A 23,086-nucleotide genomic window follows, 5' to 3' on the forward strand; every position below is an offset into this window, starting at 1 on the left:
ACGCTACAATAAGAGCCAAAGAAATACACAATGAAGATTTAAGGAAGATACAGAAGTACATCGAAGACAACCTCGAATTAACCATGGAAGAGGCCGTGAACATCTATTATAATGTACAAGGGATGGAAACACCGGCAACGAAGTATGAAAAGGACAATCTTTTGGTTCTCGATGACGAGTATAAAAATTTGACAACATATATATGCCATTTGCATGAATATTACATGGCTCAAGCAATAGAAACGAATGACTTTGATTTTGAGGTTATTATCCGTTCATCATATGTTTTTCATTATCCTGAAGAAGAGAAGTTCGATGTCGAGTGGGAGTGCTTGTTCCAGTTATTCCAGAAACGCTCTCTCGATTAAAAAACATTGACGCCGTGGACTATGTAAGTACCCTATACGCACGATATTACAATTAACTACTCTCTCAGGACACAAATTGTTAACTTTTGAGCACTTTTCATGATTTTATATAGGTATATAGCAAAATTTTGCATACTAAAAAGCAAATGGGATAACATAGGCTTCTTGACCCCGGGCGAGTCAATGAGAAGATATGTTTAGGCCTCCATGGATGTGACGTGGAAGACCTAAAAGAGAGATTGATTGCTGTTTTCGATGAATTCAAGATGAAGAACAAAACCTACATACTTCCAGCCTACAACTGCGAGTATGTGATCTCGACTTTTAATTGTATGCTTCTATTTTTGTTAAGATTATTCGATAATTAGGATTATGTTATTGCAGCAACTATTTCGTCTTCATTTGTGTTAATCTTGCTAAAAATCTGATCAATGTGTGGGACTCGAAGAAAAAACTATTTGCAGTGCTGAATTAGTAAGCGATCCTAATAACATGTTATTTTCTAATCATACATACCGCTTTCTCATGTTTCTCCTTTTAATATTGCACAGTGTCGAAGAAGACATATCGGTGGGACACAGGTCCCATTCAAGGTTGTCGAAATGAAGGAAAGTATCCTAAAACAGCCGGCGGGAAACAATGAATGCGGGTTTTATGTAATGTGGGCAATGCTTCGCTACATCGATAGAAAATCGGAAGAAGCAGATAAGTTGGTGTGTATAATCTCCATTTTATTTATATCTGTTAATAATTCAACAAAATGATTTATGTTTATAAATAATTCAACAAAATGAATGACAACGCAAGAAATATAACCACTTAAGGCTGTTAGACATGGAGATCAGTCGCACTGCAATCGGAGCTGACAAAATTATCTTAGTCGAGGTATTGAAAAAAGATGGAGTATTTTTCCATTGCACAATCCGTGAAGTTCAAGGACCAGTATGGCCTAGTGCGGCTCGCTAGATTATTGTAAAAAGTCCGAGAAGCAGTGTTTTATCTTATTGATTAATTTCTTTTTTATTTTGAGAGATCGAGATCTTGATAAGAACATTTGAACTGTAACCGTAACATTTGTAATGTTTAATATTGATGGGCCTGTCGTCTACGTAGCGCATGTAAAGCGAAACCCGATTTCACGAAAAAATATAAATTAAAATAAATTATAAAACAATAAAATGCAACGGACCATCACTGTCGGTTAGCGACAAACCGGCAGTGATGGCCAAGATGGCACTGCCGGTTTGAGCCACAAACCGGCAGCGTTGGCTTAGACATCAGTGTCGAGTCTTGTCCTAAACTGGCAGTGCTGGTTACGACAACACTGCCGGCTAAAGACACAAACCGACAGTGATGTTCGAGGTTACACTGCCGGTTGGTCTCATGAATCGCCAGTGTTGGTGGAACCGAACTCTATCATGTTGTGTAAAGGACCGGCAGTGAAGTTGCAGAACACTGCCGGTTGGTAGGACCGACAGTGATAGCTAACCCTCATCACTGCCGGTTTTGTTGTGCCGGTTCAAAATCTGATAGTGATGGGATGTTTTGAACCGACAGTATTATCCTGATCTGGGATAGTGTAGTGACATGTGCAGACCATACCACACTAGTCGTTCCTTCTCAACACACCATGAAAATGTGGGTTGGTTTGCAACACGTTGTTGCTGTTAAAACATTTTTCTAGATTATGAGTAGAGATAGGATAAGGTGAAAGGACTGTTAAAACACTTTTCTAGATTATGAGTAGAGATAGGATAAGGTGAAAGGACATTTTTGCCCTTGGAGCCGAAAACTGCTTGAACAATCACAATGACCTCTTGTCGGATAATGGCGATAGGGCTGAGCCCAAGAAATGTTAGGGGAGGTTCACAACGACCCTAATCAAGTCTACAGGCAACAACGTCAGTATAGTATGAACCAAACTAAGGCGGCAACAACGCCGATTTGACCCCGGTGGGCAGCAACAACGTCAGTACAATATGAACCAAACCAAGGCTCTCTTTGAAATGTAGAAAATTTTTCTGTTTTCTATATTGTCTATAAAACTGAACTGAATACTGTATAATTCTGTACAACGTCAGAACAATATGAACCAAACTAGCTCAAAGCGCGCACGTTCGACCTATCGATGCCCAGAGACAAAAATGTGAATGATTTAATTAAATTTGAGCTCTGAATGGTGTTCCTCAGTTTCACACGGCTATTCCTTCTCTCATCATCCAATGACTTTTAAGGAAAGTAATGCACATGTGGTGATCCAAAATCAACGATGATTAGAGCCGAGGTAACAGAATTACTGTAGCTAGCTGTTGCAATTGGTGCCTCCCACCCCCCCCACCCCATTTTCTCCTTTTTCCTCTTCGGGGGCGGACCTATCCATCTCCTACCCCCACTCCCCCGTCGCTCAACTCGGCAACCGGAAGCGGACAGCGCACTCGGCCGACCATGCCGGTTTCAGCTCACGCGCTGCTGCGGCCCTCTGACGAGTCCATGTCGGGGCGGATCCGTGCTAGCTCCGCACCGCGGACGGGGAGGGCCAGCCGGGGCTGCCTGCGCGGCGCACGCGGGGATCGATCGGCCGGCCACGAGCCCACGATCGATCGATTACGCGTCTCGCCGCTGCTGCTCGTCAAAACCCCCCTCTTTTTCTCGCCGGCCTGCGCCGATCCATCCACCGCAGTCCAGTCACGGCAAGTCCCCACCTTGATCCAGCTGCAACAGCGCGCGCTAGCTGCTCGCTCGTTCCACCTTTCCTTCTTTTTTTTCCTCTCCTCAGCGTCCTCGCTTCCTCGTCCGGCTCCAGCTCCGCCCGTGCTTGCTTGCCTCCTCCGGCTCCAACCCGAGTACCGATGGCCATGCTGAGGGTGTGGCAGTGGGACGTCGACCTCGACTCGGCGCTCGACTTCGTGCTCCGGTGCCTGCCCCTGTTCCTCGTCGCCTGCCTCATCGTCGGCCGCTTCATCACGGGAGGCCCGCTCGACCCCGTCGCCGACGCCGCCGCGGCCGCCGCCGCCGTCGTCGCCATCGTCAATGTCGTCGCGCGCCGGCTCAAGCTCCGCTGCTTCTGGCGCCGCTAGAGTTGAGGGGTGACATGATCCGCCGCTGCCCTGTACTCCATACTCCCTAGGCTAGGCGGAGGAGGGCCGGGTTTGCTGATCAGAGCTTCATCACTTTGCTATCTTGCGGATGTCTGTGGTCGGCTTTCGGTTGTAGCAGGTCAGCGGTGCGGTGTCCATGAATAACAACAAAGGAATTTGCCCTCGTGTTCGTCTCTCGCACACCTTTGATTCTTGTTTCTAACTTCTAAAGTCGATCGATTTGTGCCTGGATGCGTCGTGCGTGCATTGAGCTTTTCCGGCCGGTGGAGGTTTCGGCGCTGGACCGGGATCCATCGGCGGGCCGGCCGCCGAGTGGGAGCTTGCAGCTCGATCAGCATGGCATAGGTGACTGACTGTTCCTGTTGGCTTCGTCCTCCCTCCAGGCCAGGCCAGTCCAGGCCAGGCCAGGCTTGGTGTCCTTGTCCAGTTCTCGCCGCAGGGCCTCGCCGCCGAGCACGAGCAGCGTCACTGCGTCAGGGCACCATGGAAACTTTTGCGGAGCCTGAACGGTTTCCCCTCCATTCTTTCCGGTGAAAATTTTGTGGGTGACATCTGTGGTGTTTTTTTTCTTTTTTTTTGAGGGGACATCTGTGGTAGTTTCATCTTCACGTGGTCATGGCATACCTGAACGTCTGTCTCGGTTCTCCCGTCATTATCGTGCTCGAACTTGTTCTCGCTACACTGGTCCTGTAGCATCCTTCATTTGTCACAGCTACCCTTTTTTTTGTCCACACGAGAAAATAAGCCACTTGTTCCTCGTCGACTCTATTAAAAAAAAAGACTAACTGTGCATCTAACCATATTACGTCTTTCATTTGCACACATTATCTGCATGCATACTTTCTTTATATATCCTGCATCTTCCTCTCCTCTTGCTTCTACTGCCCATATCACTATTATGCCTCCTACTGGCACACGTTATCTAGCACGTGTACTTTCTTTATATCTCTCGCGCCTTCCTCCTCCCCTTGTTTCCTGCCGTCGATATCACTATTATAACTGCCACTGTGGCACACGTTATCTGCACATGTACTTTCTTTATATCTCTAGCATCTTCCTCCTCGCCTTGCTCCTACCGCCGAATATCACTATTATGCCTGCCACTGGCACACGTTATCCGCACGCTCACTTCCTTTACATCTCTTGCAGCTTCCTCTTCCTCTCCGCCCCTGCCGATAAAGTGCACTTTCTTTACATCTCTTGCATCTTCCTCTTCCTCTCACCGCCGCATGGTGATATCACACCATCACTGTGAATCTAAACCTACCTTTTCCTCTTTAGCCATCATCATCCAATCGACCTCTGGCACCGACCTAGTGGCGGATGACACACTCCCACCACCCCCACCTAATTGATGTCTCATCCACCACCACTGTCGAACTTGTGATCTCCAAGCAATCTCCTTTTATATCTTATAGCCATAGAAGACCCGAATTCCTAAACCATATCGCCAATGAGGTTCTTTGTCTCTATCACTCGTTACAAGTGAGCCTTTTCGTTTTATTCCTTGCTTTTTAAATGTCCTCTTACGTGTTCGTGCTACTCATGTTCCACACGACAAGTGGTGTAAAAGTCTTTTGCATTAAAAGGGGTATGTTTACCATTAAATAGACGATTTGTTTACTCCCTTAGTTGATTTTAACGGTCGGATAAGAAATGGATCACATGGATACAATGTCTCCCCATGACCACCACCACACCTACATATATCCGTTTCTGCTTCTTCATCATTCTTTCGCATAAGTCATCGCACTCAACACCTTTAGGTGATGTGAAGATTGTTGCTGCAAGCCCCCACCTCCCCTCTCAACTCCGGCAACACGCCTACCGCCTGGCACTACCCACTCCTAGCGAATCTCCCCCTCTCGCACCTTCTACATCAAGGCACACTGGCCAAGCTCCCTCGTTACCACCGGCTTTGGTGTCTTAACTGCCACCTCCATCTACCACCCTCTCTATTGTCACAAACGTGAAATAGTTGAAGCTTGATGCGCCCATTGCCCAACCACAGCTCCATCTTGTTGTGGCTTCGTCTTTCCGGTTTGTCACCATCACTAGGTTGACGATTCCCCAAAGATCTCTTTAAACCCTGGAGGCTACATGCATGTGACCTCCCTAAACCCTAACCATGCTCGTGTTGAGAAAGACCAGTCACAATGTCCATTGATTGGATGAAGATTTCAAAGTGAGAGGGTTGGAGGCTTCGAATCACTCGAGTGAGTTTTAGCTTTAATATAGAAAAAAAATCCCATGTCAAGAAACAATATTCGTTGCCACTAGAACAATATTTGGAGGCTTCTAACCCACTATAGCATGTCCTACTATCTCACGGTCTTCCTCCCTTTCAAGCCCACAGCCCCACCCATTTAACCATTTTCTTCGGCACTCTGGCTCACAGAACTAGTTTTTTTTTTCTATTTATGGCCTATATGTACACTACAGAGGCGAACTCATTTGCAGTTGCACCCTGAGGAGTGTATTAATCTTTGGTAACCAATAACTAAGCTTGGTGTGTCTCACTTTCCAAACTTGAGCAATCAAAGAGCTTAAACCCTATGTTCTAAGGTGGCATAAACTTTCTTACACCATGTTTGGATCCACTAATAGCAAATAGTTAGCTTGCTAGTTTACGGTCAACATTAGCTAGCAAACTATTAGCTAATTATTATGTGCCGTTTGGATTTGCTAGCTAAAAGGTAGATGTACTGGTGTTTTGTCTATAGTATTCCTTCTTTTCAACTTGTGTATTAGCTGGATTGGGATAGCTAGTGAAATAGTTATTAGCTAAGTGTTTAACTAAAAATTAGGTAACCTATTAGCTGTATCCTTTTGAATCTACCTCACCTAATTTTTTGACAGCTAACCATTAGCATGTTTCATCCAGAGGGACCTTAATCTACTAAACTCCACGTTACATGATAAACCAGGTCATCGCACACCAAACACGCAGAGTCAGGTAGCAATAAACTCACTGGCAATGTCGGTGACACGTCACGTGGCAAACCCTCAATTTCTTCCAGAAACTCTTAGCGCCGGTGCTGAAAAAGAAAAGTGAGGCCAAAAGAAGAACCATATCACAGGACAGGAAGGAAGCATTGCAAACTTGCAAGTTGCCCCGAAAATATAAAAAGCTCTGCAGCTGGGGCCAGCCCGTCAGCCTTCCCGTGGCAGCCGGGGGCGGATCTGGCCCCGACCCACAGTGTCGCACGACTCGCACGTGTGAACAGCCGACCAGGCCACGTGGACCAGCTGTTCTAGCGATCAGAGGGGAGGGGAGGCAGGTGAGGGGAGGGGAGGGAGCGGACAGCGGAGTAAAAAAATTCCGGGAGCAGGAGGAGGAGGACAGGACAGGAGGGGGCAAGGAGTCGGAGCTGATCCGGCAGTCGCTCTCTCTCGATAAGCAATCCTGCACTTCTTTCTTCATTTCGCTTATTCGTCCGCGCCCCAAAAATCGCGTTCGCGTGGGCTCCTGATTTCTCCGATGATGAATCGCATGGAGCAGTTGGTGCTGTGCAGACTTGTGAATTGCGATTTGCGATTCTTCTCCGAGTAATTGGGCTGCGACCTACGCTTGGTCCCAATTCACAGAAAAATCTATGCATCGCGCGGCCACATTGGCTAGGAATTTGAAAGTAATTACTCTCCGCTTTCAGCAATTCCAACGGTATTCTTGGAAGTTTGGAATTCAGATGCTTCTTTTATTCACCTTTTTTTTCGTATTCAACATCCATTTGCCAGGATTGAGTACAGTTTGACGCATTTGCGGCGGAGCTTTCATTTCACACAAGATGAGTGGATCAGGTATGCGCAAATGGCTTTCTGTAGCAAAATCCGGGTCCTCACACTGGAAAATCCTGTAGCAAAATCAAGTCCTTGAGCAAACAACATATATGTTCGGGAATAATGCACACACGATCAGCCAAAAATACGAACAAAAAAATCTCTGAAAGCTTTCTATTTTTTTGTCATTTTTTGCTACATGTATGGTACAGCCACTAGATTGCTCTCTGAAGTTTCAGTAATCTCACTCCGCTCTCAGGTGTTGCTTTATGAACTCACGTTCACCTTTGCCTTCCAGCCTAGCCATCAGGGATATGTCAAGGTGATTGGAGGCACCAAACTAGCCATCAGGGATATGTCAAGCAGTGACAATATTGAATGTCAAGGTGATTGGAGGCACCAACCTAGCCATCAGGGATATGTCAAGCAGTGACCCTTATGTCGTCCTGACGCTTGGGCAGCAGGTAATTTTGGTCGTTTTGTTATAATCACAACAGAATAACCACCTTCTTTGGTATCAAATTTCAGCACGTCCTTGTCGATTGCAGAAAGCACAAACTTCAGTAATCAATGGCAACCTAAATCCTGTCTGGAATGAAGAACTGAAGCTCTCTGTTCCTCGGCAATATGGACCTTTGAAGCTGGTAATGAACTACACGGTTACTATATCACATACAGTATCTTTGTGCTTTGAAACTGAATCAGATAATGCCATCTAAATTTTGAGGGTTGCAATGCTTACTGAATCTGGCAATGCCAACTTAAACAAACCCTTTGATTCTTTCATTCACTCACGCAATAATCTTGCTTTCACTCATGCAACAATGCATGCAGCAAGTGTTTGATTGTCCTCTGTGCATTTGTTTTGCTTAATTTGCCATCAGAAAATGATATTCTTTTGTCAGTGGCAGGGTTGTCACAACTTGTTAAAAATACACGAGAATTCCTATTGTCCTGTGTATTCGTTGCCAACAGAAAATGTGTCCTTCGTCAGTGGCAATATGTGGTTGCAATTGAGACATCTATCCCCTGTAGCATTGAAATTGATGTGGGTGTATTTCTTGAGTACTTCTTGAATATATTTAGTGTAATAGCTACGTTCTGCTACGTCCTCTGTGTCATTGCATTTGTTTAGACAAGAAAACAATAGGGCGAAAGATCGACCGTCACAAGAACAGGGAACAAATAACATTAAAAAGGTTTTCAAAAGACAGACAATTCCTTTGCAAGGATCACAAATTCACAATGCTCAGTGGAAAGAGAAGTCGTTTTTTTGGTTTGACGGCTCACGGTGTCCAATTAGATAACCACTGCCAAAACCATTTATGAATCATCATCGCATTGCCATTGCATCCAATGAATCTTCCATCTTGAAGAATGGAGACGAAATAAAAAAGAAACGATCTGCGAGACATATCAAAAGGGCTTCAGTGTGTGTAACAACATAAAGCGATCAACGGCGGACGAATCCGCCTCACCGAAATCCGCTAAGATCCTTTCGGATCCAAATCAGTCATGAGCCCAAGCAACGAATCCTTCCCTCGCAGCAGCGTTAATGGGGGAAAACATCAGAAACACAAAACGATTCCATTCCTCGCAGCGACGTAAGGGGGGAAAACAAAAAAAAAATCTCAGAAAAACACAACGAGCGAACAGAAGGAGAAGAGATCAGCACGCCGAAGAAAGGCCAAGCAAAACCTGCGCAAGGAAGCGAGCTCGTGCGAAACCTGCGCAATGAAGCGAGCTCGTGCGAGCGGCGGCGGCGGCTAGGGTTTAGGCTGAGGGTAGCTCTGTTCAGTATCGAGAGGTCAGATTATATAGGGAGAGATAAGGTGCGGGGTGGGAGGCGGCGGGCCCTAGGGTTTGCTCGACGGAACGCAACGATCTCGGAATAGTTGGACGGCCCGCTTGTTGGATTACAAATGACTTTTCAATTGGAAATGGGCCGGGCCAGCCCAAATGGAGACTTGCTAGCTAGCCCAAAACTATTTGAATCCACGAATGATTCTAAAAAAAATAAAAAATCCACGAATGTTGGAGAGCGCGTTGATTCAGAGATCTATCGAGCGGATAATAATTCAGAAAATTAAACCAAGGATCTAAATGTGTGCAGAGACTTGTTCGAAACTCTTAACTTTCGGTAATACTTCCCGTAGAGCATCCGTCCATCCGGACACTCTTGCTAGTGGACCATGAGCCTAACGACCATGTCATATCCTATCCTATCATATCTGCTCGTTTACTCGTCTCTCCATCCTATCCTTTTGCTTGTTCACTCATTTCTCCAGAACTAGTCACGTAGAAATCACCGCAACATCATAACCGTGCTCCATCACGCCGCCTCCAGCGTTCGGACGATCGCCGCCCGGCATCTCCACCACATCCCGAGCACGGTCACCCCCCTTCCTCCCTCTCCGTCATGCCTCCTACCTACCGCGGCCACCCATCTTCCTCCAGGCCCTTGTGTCGTCCTGGCTTTGGTGCCAGACGTGGCTGCCTCTCGCACGCTTCCTACGCCATCCCATGGCACGGCCCTCCACTGCGCGGCGCGTAGTAGATGAACTCCTCCACCACAGGCATACATAGTTGCACGGCCCTCCTGTTTGTTATGGCGTCGTGTTGTGCCGGTTGCCTTTATGCGCCTTCGCCCCCTCCTCGTGTAGATGTTTTTCGCGTCGCCTGTGCTGATGGTCGGCCTACTCTTGGATGATCTTGGACTGCAGCGGCATGGTGGCTTGGCGCAACGGGTCCGCGCGCGTAGATGCGCTCCCTCCATGCGGCAAGTGGCAAGGGGATGTTGCGTGAAAGCGCATGTTGCAAGCGTATGTTTTAATTGTTTTAGACATTTGTAAGTGTTTCACATGGATGTTGAAAAAATAGATCGGAATGTTGCATATGTTGTAATGGCTGTACACGCATGTTGCAAGAGTCCGTTTTAGATGTTTCATCTGTTTTTAGACGTATGTTGCAAGCGTTTTATTTGGACGTTGCATGTGTTTCACGCATATGTGGCAAGTGTTTTATCTAGATGTTGCATATGCTTGTAGCGGCTTTCAAGTGTTTTTCAGGCGGTTTTGCAAGCGTTTCAGACATATATAGCAAGTGTTTCATATGTTGCAAGTGTTTCAGTTATTTTGGACGTATATTGCAATTGTTTCATCTCGATGGTGTAAAAGTAGATCAGGGTGTTGCATATGTTTAATGGAACCAACTTGTCGCTGCCACCTACTGTAGTTGCTAGGGCACCGTGCATGCGTTTCCCGTGTGAAGCGAGCGTGGGAAGCAGCCAGCACAGGCACAGGTAGTCCTCGCGTGCTTGATACAGAGCAGGGGTGCAGGTGATCCCTATTTGCACACGGGAAAGCGGAGCTAAAGCGGGTGGTTCCCCTGTGCAAACGGACAGAACGGGTAGGACGACACGTGACGCGGGCGTGGGAAACAGAGAGGCGCGCGACACAAGCAGGCCTAGGCATCCGGACGTATGGACGCTAGCATCTCTCCTTTTAACTTGAATTGTCACTCAGGTATAGTGCATCTAACGTGCCCAAACTGCAAGACTGATATCGAATACAGAAAGGGTTTTCTCGTAACTTTGCAATTTGCATCAACAAGTAACTATTTCAGGTCCTTGTCGTATGCAGACCGAGAGAAACACCAACATGGCAACATGGAATCTGTGTCTTACCTGGCTGCACTGTGAGGGCCGGACAAAAAGCTTGTTGAGCCTGGCTCATTTAAAAAATGCTCCTATTAAACTCATTTTTCGTTTATTAAATAAAATAAAAATAAGTTGATTTTAAGTTAAATAAAATAGAAATAAGTTGATTTTGAAGTTAAATAAATAAAAATACAGTTGATTTGAGTGACTTTCGACTTTAGCTTGGCTCGTTAAGATCAGCTTGAAGTTGGGTCTTAAACAATTAAGGAACTCACAATAAATAAAATTATGTTCATTTTAGAAAAACCAATCTAAAAAAAGTGTACTTGTGTCGAGATCAACGAAGAAACCAACCGAAGATCACACATTCAACATTCTGTATATACTATACTCTCACATGACATAATTAAAAAAAAACTCGATCCACGGTGGTTAGACAGCCATCGGGTATTCCGGCTTAAGAAGATCTTCTCACACAGATCGAGAAAACCTCCAAACCCCTGACATACCCATACACAGCGGCACCGTAGCTCCGTGAGATGTGCTGGCCACAGACCTGTGCTTTGGACGTGGGACAGATGAGGGAGTTTTTTTACCTCGCTCAGAAAAAATCCCTTCAATGCATAAAAATAAGTTAAAACTTACACCACGGGTCAGAAAAAGAAGGTTACATCCATCATACTGTCTACTATAGATACCAACTTGGAACCAAAACATTGCATTACATATGCCTTTGGTAGAAATAGGGCACTCTACAGTCTACATTCACCAGAAGGCCAGGATAAGTTCACGCTTCACAGATGTCTTGGTATTTTCCTTTCATCAGCTTAATAATCAACAATCAACCACAAAGCTTCCAGAAGATGCGACGATAAGATACTTGGGACGCTGCAGGCTAATCCAAATTCGACCAAGAAATGTACACCTCTATAGCGCCGAAATCAAGTGGGATGGAGTCCCAGGTGATCCCCCGCCGTTGAGCTGGGTACCCGCGCATGTGAGTCTGACTCTGACCAGCAGCGCCGTTCTGCGCGTCACCACCGGCTTTCGCAACCTTGAAGCACAGGATCAGAGGAGACCTGTGCACCACGGCAACCACGAGGCTCCTGACGTCGCCTGATCTCTTGATGTTCCCTGGCCGATCAACCACGCCGTCGAAGAGGTTGATCTCATGCATTATCCTGCTGCCATAGCAGGACAGCGAGAAGCTCAGGCCAGTCGCCGGCACTTTCGTCACGCTGACCTGTAGTCCTGGCTTCCACCTGCGTGGCGGAGCAGCGCCAGGGTGATGTCCACCGCCGCGCCATGGTCGCCGTCGCCACGGATCCGCTGCGTGTAGGTTCCGTGGAACGCGGTCAGCTCGCTGAAGGTGGCGGCGCCGTCGATGAGCTGGAGGTCCTCGTCCTCCGTCGCCCTCTTGATCCGCAAGTCACTACTCGATCATGGCACGAGCTTGCAGGTAGATGCCCCTCTTAGGGCCGGCCATCTGTATCGGCAGCGGCGAGGACGGGTCATCTGGATTGCGGTGGAGCACGAGAGGGTCGTCGCGGGTGCGGTTGAACACGTAGTTGCGTAGAGGCTGCAGGAGGACCCGGGCAGCCACGAAGCCGTACAGCATGATCGGGGCGGCAGCGGGGGCAACGGCGGAGTGGATTGTTAGCTTCAGCGAGAAGATCTGCATCAGGGCACATCCTTTGAGTGATCTGCCCTCCGTTACGATTTTGTTGGTGACTGGATCCACCAAGATTGTGAGCTGAGATTGGTTAGTGCATGGATCCAACGGAGTGGCAATTAGTATGTTTGTAGCAGGATGAAAAAAAATACGATAAGGTAGCATACAGGCGGTAAATGAGATTGCTAACTGTTCTTTAAAATGAATAATTGGCTGAGCGAACTAAGAAAATGTTCTTTTCTTTTTTGATAGGAAAAACTTTGCTGTTTTTTATTAGAAGAGATTAGCTTAGTTTGTAAGGAAAAGCTGGACTCAAAAACCTTACAGCTGTGTAAAGAAAACTACTCAACTAAAAGCAAACAACTAGACAAGTCACTCAAAAGATAATCCATTGGATCATCATGCAAAGGTAGCATAAATTGGGTTGCTAAATGTTGTCTAAAATGATTAGTTGGTTGAGTTAACTAAGAAAACTAGAACAACGCTCCGCGCGTTGCTGCGGGAATCGCCGATAAAATTATACTACTTATATTTATTAATATGACTGAATATATATCATAATACATGTTAGTGTATGATTTTTAGCATTCTAATGTAGACAACTAAATATATGTTATTAGTAAATGATGTGGTTTGCTAATATGAATAGCTTGAATAAAGACATAATGGCATGTGTTAGTAGATGCTAATACGGACACTTTGCATGGCGAGATAGTTGAATGTGCTAGTGGGATGTTCTAGTAGGATACTGATGTGGACACCTTATATGGCAAGATAAATTGTTAGTAGGGCTTTATCTTTATAAAAGATATAGATTAGTGTGTATGTGTAGCAGAGTGAAAAGAAAATTTTAAATCGATTTGATCATGCAATAAGATAGCATCGATGCAGTAAATTGGATAGCAACGGTGGCTAAATAAGATTAGAAGGCCGTGACGTTTCCTCAGAGGATGGGCTAGGAATTTGGTTTCCAAAACAAAAAGCATAAATCAAACCTGTTGGCTAAGATAGATGCCTTCGACAGAAAGGCAGAGACAAGTTTATTGTCACCTCAAGAGGAGCTTAGACATCATCTCAAAGGGTAATTAACTAAGTTGCTGAGAGAGTGTAAGGTCGAGATGACGGACTAGAGGGGGTAAATAGTCCTTTCTAAAACTTAATCACACCGACTAATCGAAACAAATGCGGAATTAAAACAATTAGTCTAGGCAAAACTACACCCCTCTATCGAAGTCCACAAGCACCTTATAAAGATCCTAATTAGATAACAAAGGTATCGAGCTACCTAAAGCTCACCTATTCGAATTCTAGGAGCTAAGGTCACACAAACCTATGCCACTAGTATTTTAAACAACGAGGGAGCTCCTACACATGCTAGTAAGCAAAAACACAAAAACGCCTAAGCTCACTAGCAATGCTCAATAATAAGGCAACCAATGCCAAATTAGAGAGCGTAAATACTTAGCTATACAAACTAAGCAATGTGACTAATAAGGTTACACAAACCAAATTAGCCACGCAAGGGGCTACTTCTATGCTACACAAGCAATGTGACTAACAAGGTTACACAACCCAAATTAGCTACGCAAGAGAGCTACTTCTATGCTACACAAGCAAGAAGGTAACTAGTAAACTACACAAGCACAATGTATATAAAAGTAATTACAAGCTTATGTAAGAAGATTGCAAACCAATGGAAAGAACAGTGTTGACACAGTGATTTTTCTCCTGAGGTTCACGTGCTTGTCAACACGCTACATCCCCGTTGTGTCGACCGCTCACTTGGTGGTTCGGCGGCTAATTGGCATCACCCGCCAAGCCCGTACGTCGGGCACCGCAAGAACCTACCCCGAAAGTGAGGGTAGCTCAATGACACACTCAACTAGAGTTGCTCTTCGTGACTCCCACAGGGCGAGCATAATGCCCCTCATAAAGCTCTTCTCCAGAGTACCGCACAAGCTTCTTGCGGGCTTCGACGGAGACCACCACCAAACCGTCTAGGAGGTGGCAACCTCCAAGAGTAACAAGCACCATCGACTTGCAAGATGACCACCTAGTGCCACTCGATGCAACCTCACGATGCAATCGCACTAGAATCGCTCACTCACTCAATCAGATGAACACTATCAAGCTCAAGTGAGTTAGAAGGCTCCCAAGCACCACCACATAAGCCACTAAGGCTCTAGTGTGCTCAGCTCTCCTAAGATTGCGGCCAAAGGCCGACCAACCCATCTATTTATAGCCCCACAGGCTAAAATAGTTGTTACCCCTTTACTGGATAAAAATCATAGCGACCGAACGCACCCTATCAGCGTCCGGTCAACGGATGGCTACCATGCCATCCTTGGCTTCAATTGTTGAGCGCCCAATCTCAACGGTTAAGTTGTGACCGGGCACACCGAGAGGATGATCGGACGCTGCTATGCCTGAGTCCGGTCATTTCTAAAGAGCTCCCCGAGCCTCTGTTTTGCGACCGAACGTGTCCGCTCCTACACGACTGGACGTAGACCAGCCAGAGTCCGGTCGTTTCCAGAGAGCTCCTTGAGCCTCTGATTTGTGACCGGACGCATCAGATGAGTCACGATCGGACGTAGCACCTGAGTTCGATCCATCACCGCCTGCCACGCGTTACTGTTGTTCATCACGCCACCACGTCAGCGTACGTCAGCACTGACCGAACGCAGGCCCTGAGCGTCCGGTCACTCTTCGTGCCAGCGTTCGGTCACGCGACCAAGACCGCACGCTCACTACTGCCACTGACCGGACCCGCTGGTCCTGCCGAGGACCAGCGTCCAATCACTCACAGTGACCTCATTTCACCTTCGTTTCTTCACCGAGTTGATCCATTTCAACTTCAACTCCTCTCCTTTGTAAATGTGCCAACACCACCAAGTGTACACCATCATGTGTATCTGTGTTAGCTTTTCACAAACATTTTCTAAAGGATTAGCCACTCAACTTGCCACGCCACTCGATCCTAGCGACGATACAAAGTTAGATCACTCAAGTGGCACTAGATGACCGATATGCAAACCAGTTTGCCCCTCTTGATAGTACGACCATCTATTCCTAAATCCGGACATTAACTTCTCTACACACCTATGACCGATGAAATGAAATGCCCTAGGTTATACCTTTACTTTGCGCATTTCATTCCATCTCCTCCAATGTCGATGCAACACATACACCAACATGATCAACAATGATATGATCCACTTCATATCATCACGTGATCATATTAGGTTCATCGATCTTTACTTCACTTGCTTTTCACCATTGCCTTCGTCCATCGGCCAAGTCTTGCTCAAGCTTCACCGCCACGTGGTCCATCGCTCCAAAGCCTCCTGACTTGCCCTTCACTCTTACAACCGGTCCATCAAGCCAAGTCTTGTCTTGATCTTCTCCACCTTGATCACATGACTCAATGTCATGTCTCATGTGCAATGAGCTCCTTCATCATCACATGTGTGAGCTTTGCAACATCTCCAAGCTATTTCCACTTTCATGGCATATGCTGCTCACACACATGTACCTGTGGACTAATCATCTGTGTATCTCACATAAATACAAGTAGTCCACCTAGGTTGTCACTCAATTACCAAAACCACATAAGGACCTTTCAGAGAGGAGGAGATCTATTGGCTCCAACGATCAAAAGCAACAAAGTTATTGTAAGGGGATGATAATACTAAGTATTTCCATCTGGTGGCAAATGGAAGACATAGGAAAAATAAAAATTGTACAGCTAGAATAGGAAGAAGGAATTATTGTTGAGGATGCAAACTTGAAAGATTATATAACTGAGTACTATAAACGAATGTTTGGACCTCATGTACATAATTCTTTCTCAATGGACGAGACTTTGATGCATGACATACCTCAAGTGTCGGAGGAGGAGAATTAAGTATTGGTGGCTCCATTTAGTGAGGAGGAGGTTAAAATGACAGTCTTGGATATGGAACATAACAAGGCACCTGGTCCGGATGGCTTTTTCGCTGAATTTACCAATTCTTTTAGGAGATTGTGAAGCCGGATTTGATGAGCCTCTTTTATGAATTCCATGCTAGGAGGCTACCTATTCATAATTTAAACTTTGGGGGTAATTACATTATTACCTAAGATCACTGATGCGGTCCGGATACAACAGTACAGGCATATATGTCTCTTAAATGTGACCTTTAAGATTTTCACAAAAGTGCTAAACAATAGAATTCTAAAAGTGGCTTATAAGCTGATAGGACCGTCACAAACGACCTTCATTCCGGATCGCTATATAATGGAAGGAGTTGTGATCTTACATGAAACAATTCATGAGTAGCATAGGAAAAAAAAAAGATGGTGTGATCTTAAAACTAGACTTCGAAAAAGCATACGATAAACTAAAGTGGCCTTTTATACAAGTCCTCAGAATGAAAGGATTCTCGCCAACTTGTGTGAATGAATTTCAAAAGTCATGACTAGAGGGAGTGTTGTAGTAAAGGTCAATAATAATTTAGGTCATTATTTCTAAATAAGAAAAGGACTACGTCAGGGAGATCCGTTATCTCCAATCCTGTTTAATATAGTGGTTGATATGCTGGCTATCCTTATTTCACGAGCAAAAGAGGATGAACAAATTCAAGGGGTTGTTTCTCATTTGATAGATGACGGGCTCTCAGTCCTTCAATACGCGGATGACACTATTATTTTTATGGACAATGATCTAGAGAGGGCCAAAAACATTAAGCTCCTGCTTTGTGCTTTTGAACAGTTATTAGGACTCAAAATCAATTTCCATAAGAGTGAATTGTTTTGCTACGGAGCAGCCAAAGCTAATCAAAACGAGTATACACAAATTTTTGGATGTAATATAGGGTCGTTCCCATTTAGATACCTAGGAATTCCTATATTCCTATGTACCATAGGAAACTCATGAATAAGAACTGTAAACATGTTGAAGAATGATTTCAAAAGAGACTGAGTTGGAGGAGTAAGATGTCGGTAGGAGAGAGGCTTGTTCTAATTAACTCTGTTCTGAGTAGTCTTCCCATGTTCATGATGTCCTTTTTTGAAATACCTAGAGGAGTTTTGAAAAAGTTCGATTATTTTAGATCACGGTTTTTTTTGGCAGAGTGATGAACACAAGAAAAAATATAGATTAACGAAGTGGGAGGTAGTATGTACACCGAAAGACCAAAGAGGGTTGGGAGTTCTAAATTTAGATGTTCACAATAAATGTCTCCTAAGCAAATGGTTGTTTAAATTAATAAATGGAGACAGGGTTTGGCAACAATTGCTTAGAAATAAATATTTAAGGGACAAAATTTTGACACAGGTTCAATACATGCCTGAGGACTCTTAGTTTTGGGCTGACCTCATGAAGGTCAAGGAGGAGTTCCTCTCGATGGGTAAGTTTGATCTAGGTGACGGGTCTCAAGTGTGTTTTTTTGAGGATTCGTGGATAAGTCCGCGCCCACTAAAATCGCTCTTCCCTGCACTATATAATATTGTGAGGAGAAAAAGTGCATCTGTAAGGTCAGTGTTGTCTACGACACCGTTAAGTGTAGCTTTCAGGAGATCTCTGATGGGTGCTAATTTGCAAGCATGGCACGATGTGGTGGCTATGGTTGCAGATGTACACCTAACAAACCAGAGAGATCGGTTTGTGTGGGGGCTACATCAGAATGGGTTGTTTTTAGTCAACTCTATGTACAGAGCTTTGTTAGGAGCATAAGCTATACCGTATAACACTTTAATCTGGAAACTTAAACTACCTCGCAAAATCAAAGTCTATGTGATACTTGTACGAGGGAGTAATTTTAACAAAGGATAATTTAGCGAGGCGGCAGTGGCAAGGAGATAGGAAGTGCTGTTTCTGTTCTTCAAACGAGTCCATACAACATTTACTCTTTGACTGTCATTATGCTAAATTCATATAGAGAATTGCTCATGTTTCCTTTAATCTAATACCTCCAACTAGTGTACACAATTTGTTTGAAGGTTGGTTGAAAAGGATAAATAGAAAACTAAAATCTCAAATTTTTGTGGGTGCAAGTGTCATTTGCTGAGCAATTTGGTTAACTCGGAATGACATTGTTTTTTACAAGATCCTAGCACCATCTTATTTGCAGGTTATCTTCAGAGAGACTTACTAGACCAGGTTCTGATCCCTACTACAGAAAAATGAGGATTGTCATTTGATGAAAATGTGATGCAGGACTATTGAGGCAGTCGCGATGGAAGTGTTTGCAAGACACGACCGGAGATTTAGCAACAGACTTGCTTTTAGATGTACTTTTTGGAAACGTTTCTCGTTGTCACTATGGCTCAAAACTTTGTTTTTGATATCCACTGGACCGTTTTACTCTGGCTTGTACCATATACATTGGTCGATATAGAAGCTGTGATATTAATATAATTCCTTTTCTAAAAAAATATGCTTTCAAATAGTTAGTCCCTCTATTCTAAATTGTCATTTTTTTACATCTAAGTGCATAGAAAAATCTAGAAGAGCTAAAACGTCTTAGAATTAAAATAAAGGGAGTATTAATTGGTTGAAACAACTAACAAAAATTATTGGTACTGTAGTAAACAGAGAGACGCTTACTCTCGCGGGTGTCATCGAGGCAGTAGAGTCTGTGGAAGAAGTGCGTGTCCTGCCTGTAGATGGATCCGTCAGCATGCTTGCTGCTCTCAATCACACACGCCCGGATTACCTCCTCCTCCTCCAGCTGATCCATCGGCTCGTCCTCCATCTTCCTCTTGCGGACGTACGGAGGAACGGCCGTCTCCATCTCCTCCTCCTCCATTGTGGAGTCCGGTCGCCGGGAATCAATCTCGCCTCCGCCGTTGCCGCTCTGCATCGAATCAATTCGACTCAAGTCCGGACCGTCGTCGCCGTCGCCGTTGCCTCCGGCCTCCGGGTTTTTGGGTAGGTTGTTATAAAGGCGGATATTTTCCGGCCCCCTTTCGAATCCCCTCTTTCTGATCTACCCGCATTAGATTAGGACTCGAAGGGACAGAACTGCACAGATAAGAGAGATTGCGGGTGGGGGCGGAGGCGGAGGCGGAGGCGGAGGCGGATTCGAGCTCGCCTCATCGATCAAGTGAACCGTGGCTCCTGCTAGAGGTCCAGTGGTACCAAAAGTGCAGAACACATGAAGCAGGCCAATAGGGACCGCCAGGAACTCTGCTTCTATGGAACTCTGTAATAGCAATGCTTTCTATAGAACTCTGTAATAACAATGCTTACTGTACTCTTATACAGTTCAGGATAAGACTTTCAGTCCCCTAGTAACACAACTGCACAGATAAGACTTAGGCCTGGTTTAGTTCTTCCGTTAAAGTTTACTCCCTGTCACATCGAATGTTGAACACATACACAAAGTATTAAATATAAACTAAAAAAATAACTATTGCACAGATTACGACTAATTTGCTAGACGAATCTTTTAAGTCTAATTAGTCTATGATTTAACAAAATGGTGCTACAGTAAATATATGCTAATGATAGATTAAATAGGCTTAATAAATTCGTATGATGGATTAAATAGGCTTAATAAATTCGTATCGTGGATTACTGACGGATTCTGTAATTTGTTTTTTTAGAGTTAAATGCATCATTGATCCGTTAACTTTTGTTCAGGTTTCACTTGGGTCCATCAACCGTAAAAGTGGTTTTTTTTGGTCCATAAACTTTTGAAGTGATGTATCTCTAGTCCATGCCCACTTGTTTCTTTTTTTAATCCGACGTGGCGGTCCATAGTGGCGCTGACATGGCCTTGGAGGTAGTTGTGGCTCACGTGAGCAGTAGACGAGGGCTGGTTGATGACCTCCTGGCACTGGTGGCGCTCGCCTGCACCGTCCACGGCAGGCTGCCATGCCGGCGCCCGGCGGTGGCGTGCGGCAACAGCTCCGCCACCATCAGCGCCCCACCGCCGCCACCGCGTCTTTCCTGGGGCACTGCTTGTTCCCCTCCGCCGCCGCGCCGGTCTCTGGCCCGTTCGACCACACCACGTGCTCTAGCATCCGCCGCCGCTCGTCGTCGTCAGAACATACAGCGAACCGGTCAGGGACGAACTCGCGGCCGCGCTGGAACACGCGCTCATCGCGTGTCGCCAGCGGCTGGTACCCGAACACCATCTCGCCCTTCTTCACCTCGTACGCCGCGTCGTGGCTCTCCACCACCGTGTCCCACCGTGCGCGCCCGTACTGGAACTCCACCGGTGGGTTCATGCGCAGCGTCTCCCACACAAACGACTTCATCAGCGGCATCTTCTCCACGTCCGACAGGGTGATCGTCGTGCCCAGCGGTGAGACGACGGCGCGGACCTCGGTGGCAAGCCTAGCGTGCAGCTCTGGCCCACAGCGCTTGAGCGCGGCGTGGCGCAGGTCGGCGTCGTCGAGGAACGCGAGCAGGCGGTGGCCGCCGAAGAGCACGAGTGAGGGCATGTAGGTACCATCGAGCGTGCCGTCCTTGTCGACGCGGGAGTCATCGAGGAGGACGCGGAAGCTGCGCGCGTCGAGGACGGCGACGACGCGGGAGTCGCCCGAGAGGAGCGGGCCCGACGGCATGTTGACGCGCAACACGGTGGCACTGCCGTGCTTGGCGATGCGAGAGTGGAAGTACTCCTCCGCGCCCAGGAAGTAGAAGTAGTCCAGGCGGTCGCGCAGCGGTGACAATGTACGTGCCCTTCTTCTCGCCGCCACGAGCTCCGCCGACCAACCAAGCGGCAGCAGCAGCAGCAGACGAAGCCAGCAACGGCGGGCGACTGGCTGCTGCTCCTACGTCTGGCCGTCCCCTGCTGCCTCCCCTTGCTGGTCCCTGTCCCTGCTATAAACAGCCAACGCTGCCCTTGCGCTCCTCCCGATAATTGCCAGTGCCAGCTCTGCTCGTGCGCCGCGGGTGCTTTTGCCTCGCTGCGCCGCGCATCGCCTGGCGAGCGCACTGGCAATTGTCGCGGCATCGCCATGGCGGGCACGCTGGGCAGACGAGCTCCACCACGCCACGTGAGCCACCTACGCCGCTAGTCATAGCTGCCTAACCTGCCGCCTCGCGACGCTCACTGTGCCCTGTCCCATCGCGCGGCTACCGCTCACGTGACTGGGGCCACACGTCGTGGTCGCCATGCCGTAGCGGCCTAGCATGCCGCCAGTTGCCGTGCTCGCGGTGCTCGTGGCATCGGCGTGGCCTGCCCGCATCTCGCCGTCGCCGTTACGCTGAGACCCGCCGCAGCCTCACCAGTGGCCACCGATCCGTCCTGTCCATGGCCTAGCGCTGCCGTCTCTGCCATGGTTGCTGATGTCGCGATGCTTTTGCCACTTGCCATGCTTTTGCGGTTTTTCATCGCTGCGCCGCCGCATCGCTTTGGCATTTGGCAACCACCGCAGGCACGGCCTAGAGCCCGAGATCCTGTATTTGTAGCGGCGAGAAGAAGGGCACGTACATGGTCGCCGCTGCGCGACCGCCTGGACTACTTCTACTTCTTGGGCGCGGAGGAGTACTTTCGCTCTCGCATCGCCAAGCACGGCGGTGCCACCGTGTTGCGCGTCAACATGCCGCCGGGCTCACTCCTCTCGGGCGACTCTCGCGTCGTCGCCGTCCTTGACGCGTGTAGCTTCCGCGTCCTCCTCGACCACTCCCGCGTCGACAAGGACCGCACGCTCGACGACACCTACATGCCCTCACTCACGCTCTTCGGCGGCCACCGCCCGCTCGGGTTCCTCGACGACGCCGACCCGCGCCACGCCGCGCTCAAGCGCTGTGGGCCGGAGTTACACGCCAGGCTCGCCATCGAGGTCCGCGCCGTCGTCCCACCGCCAGGCACGACGATCACCCTGTCGAACGTGGAGAAGATGTCACTGGTGAAGTTGTTCGTGTGGGAGACGCTGCGCATGAACCCACCGGTGGAGTTCCAGTATGGCGCGCGCGGCGGGACACGGTGGTGGAGAGCCACGACGCGGTGTACAAGGTGAAGAAGGGCGAGATGGTGTTCGGGTACCAGCCGCTGGCGACGCGCGACGAGCGCGCGTTCCAGCGTGGCCGCGAGTTCGTCCCCGACCGGTTCGCTGTATGTTCTGACGACGACGAGTGGCGGCGGATGTTGGAGCACGTGGTGTGGTCGAACGGGCCGGAGACCGGCGCGGCTGCGGAGGGGAACAAGCAGTGCCCCGAGAAAGACGCGGTGGTGGCGGTGGGGCGGCTGATGGTGGCAGAGCTGTTGCCGCACGCCACCGCCGGGCGCCGGTGTGGCAGCCTGCTGTGGACGGTGCAGGCGAGCACCACCAGTGCCAGGAGGTCATCAACCAGCCCTCGTCTACTGCTCACGTGAGCCACAACTGCCTCCAAGGCCATGTCAGCGCCACTATGGACCGCCAGGTCGGATTAAAAAAAGAAACGAAGGGGTATGGACTAGAGATATATCACTTCAAAAGTTTATGGACCTGAAAAACCACTTTCACGGTTGATGGACCCAAGTGAAACATGAACAAAAGTTAACGGATCAATGATGCATTTAACTCTTTTTTTATC

The 23,086-nt window shown here is 47.4% G+C and overlaps 1 protein-coding gene, 2 non-coding genes and 1 pseudogene across 4 annotated transcripts; 1 reads left to right on the forward strand and 3 right to left on the reverse strand.

Annotated features, from left to right (window-relative positions):
- Positions 1 to 8,490: 8,490 nt before the first annotated feature.
- On the reverse strand, positions 8,491 to 8,589 carry LOC136478885 (small nucleolar RNA Z152/R70/R12). The gene has a single exon (XR_010764550.1). It is a non-coding gene; the product is annotated as a small nucleolar RNA Z152/R70/R12 (small nucleolar RNA).
- A 79-nt stretch (positions 8,590 to 8,668) lies between these two features.
- Positions 8,669 to 8,769, reverse strand: LOC136478884 (small nucleolar RNA R11/Z151). The gene has a single exon (XR_010764549.1). It is a non-coding gene; the product is annotated as a small nucleolar RNA R11/Z151 (small nucleolar RNA).
- A 2,744-nt stretch (positions 8,770 to 11,513) lies between these two features.
- On the reverse strand, positions 11,514 to 19,833 carry LOC136475978 (uncharacterized). Of its 2 annotated transcripts, none has more exons than XR_010763344.1 (2): positions 19,163 to 19,299; positions 11,514 to 12,657 (listed from the first exon to the last, which is right to left on the reverse strand). XR_010763344.1 is itself a non-coding variant. In XM_066473633.1 (2 exons), the coding sequence occupies exons 1-2, from the start codon at positions 19,416 to 19,418 to the stop codon at positions 12,337 to 12,339; spliced, it is 555 nt and encodes a 184-aa protein (XP_066329730.1). In that variant the 5' UTR covers positions 19,419 to 19,833; the 3' UTR covers positions 11,514 to 12,336. The 2 variants fall into 2 exon arrangements, 1 of the variants encoding a protein (XP_066329730.1); XM_066473633.1 differs by having other exon boundaries at positions 11,514 to 12,635; positions 19,163 to 19,833.
- A 2,013-nt stretch (positions 19,834 to 21,846) lies between these two features.
- LOC136475380 (allene oxide synthase 4-like) lies at positions 21,847 to 22,886 on the forward strand (annotated as a pseudogene).
- Positions 22,887 to 23,086: the final 200 nt, after the last annotated feature.

Source organism: Miscanthus floridulus, chromosome 8, assembly GCF_019320115.1.
Source record: "Miscanthus floridulus cultivar M001 chromosome 8, ASM1932011v1, whole genome shotgun sequence".
Classification (NCBI taxonomy): domain Eukaryota; kingdom Viridiplantae; phylum Streptophyta; class Magnoliopsida; order Poales; family Poaceae; genus Miscanthus; species Miscanthus floridulus.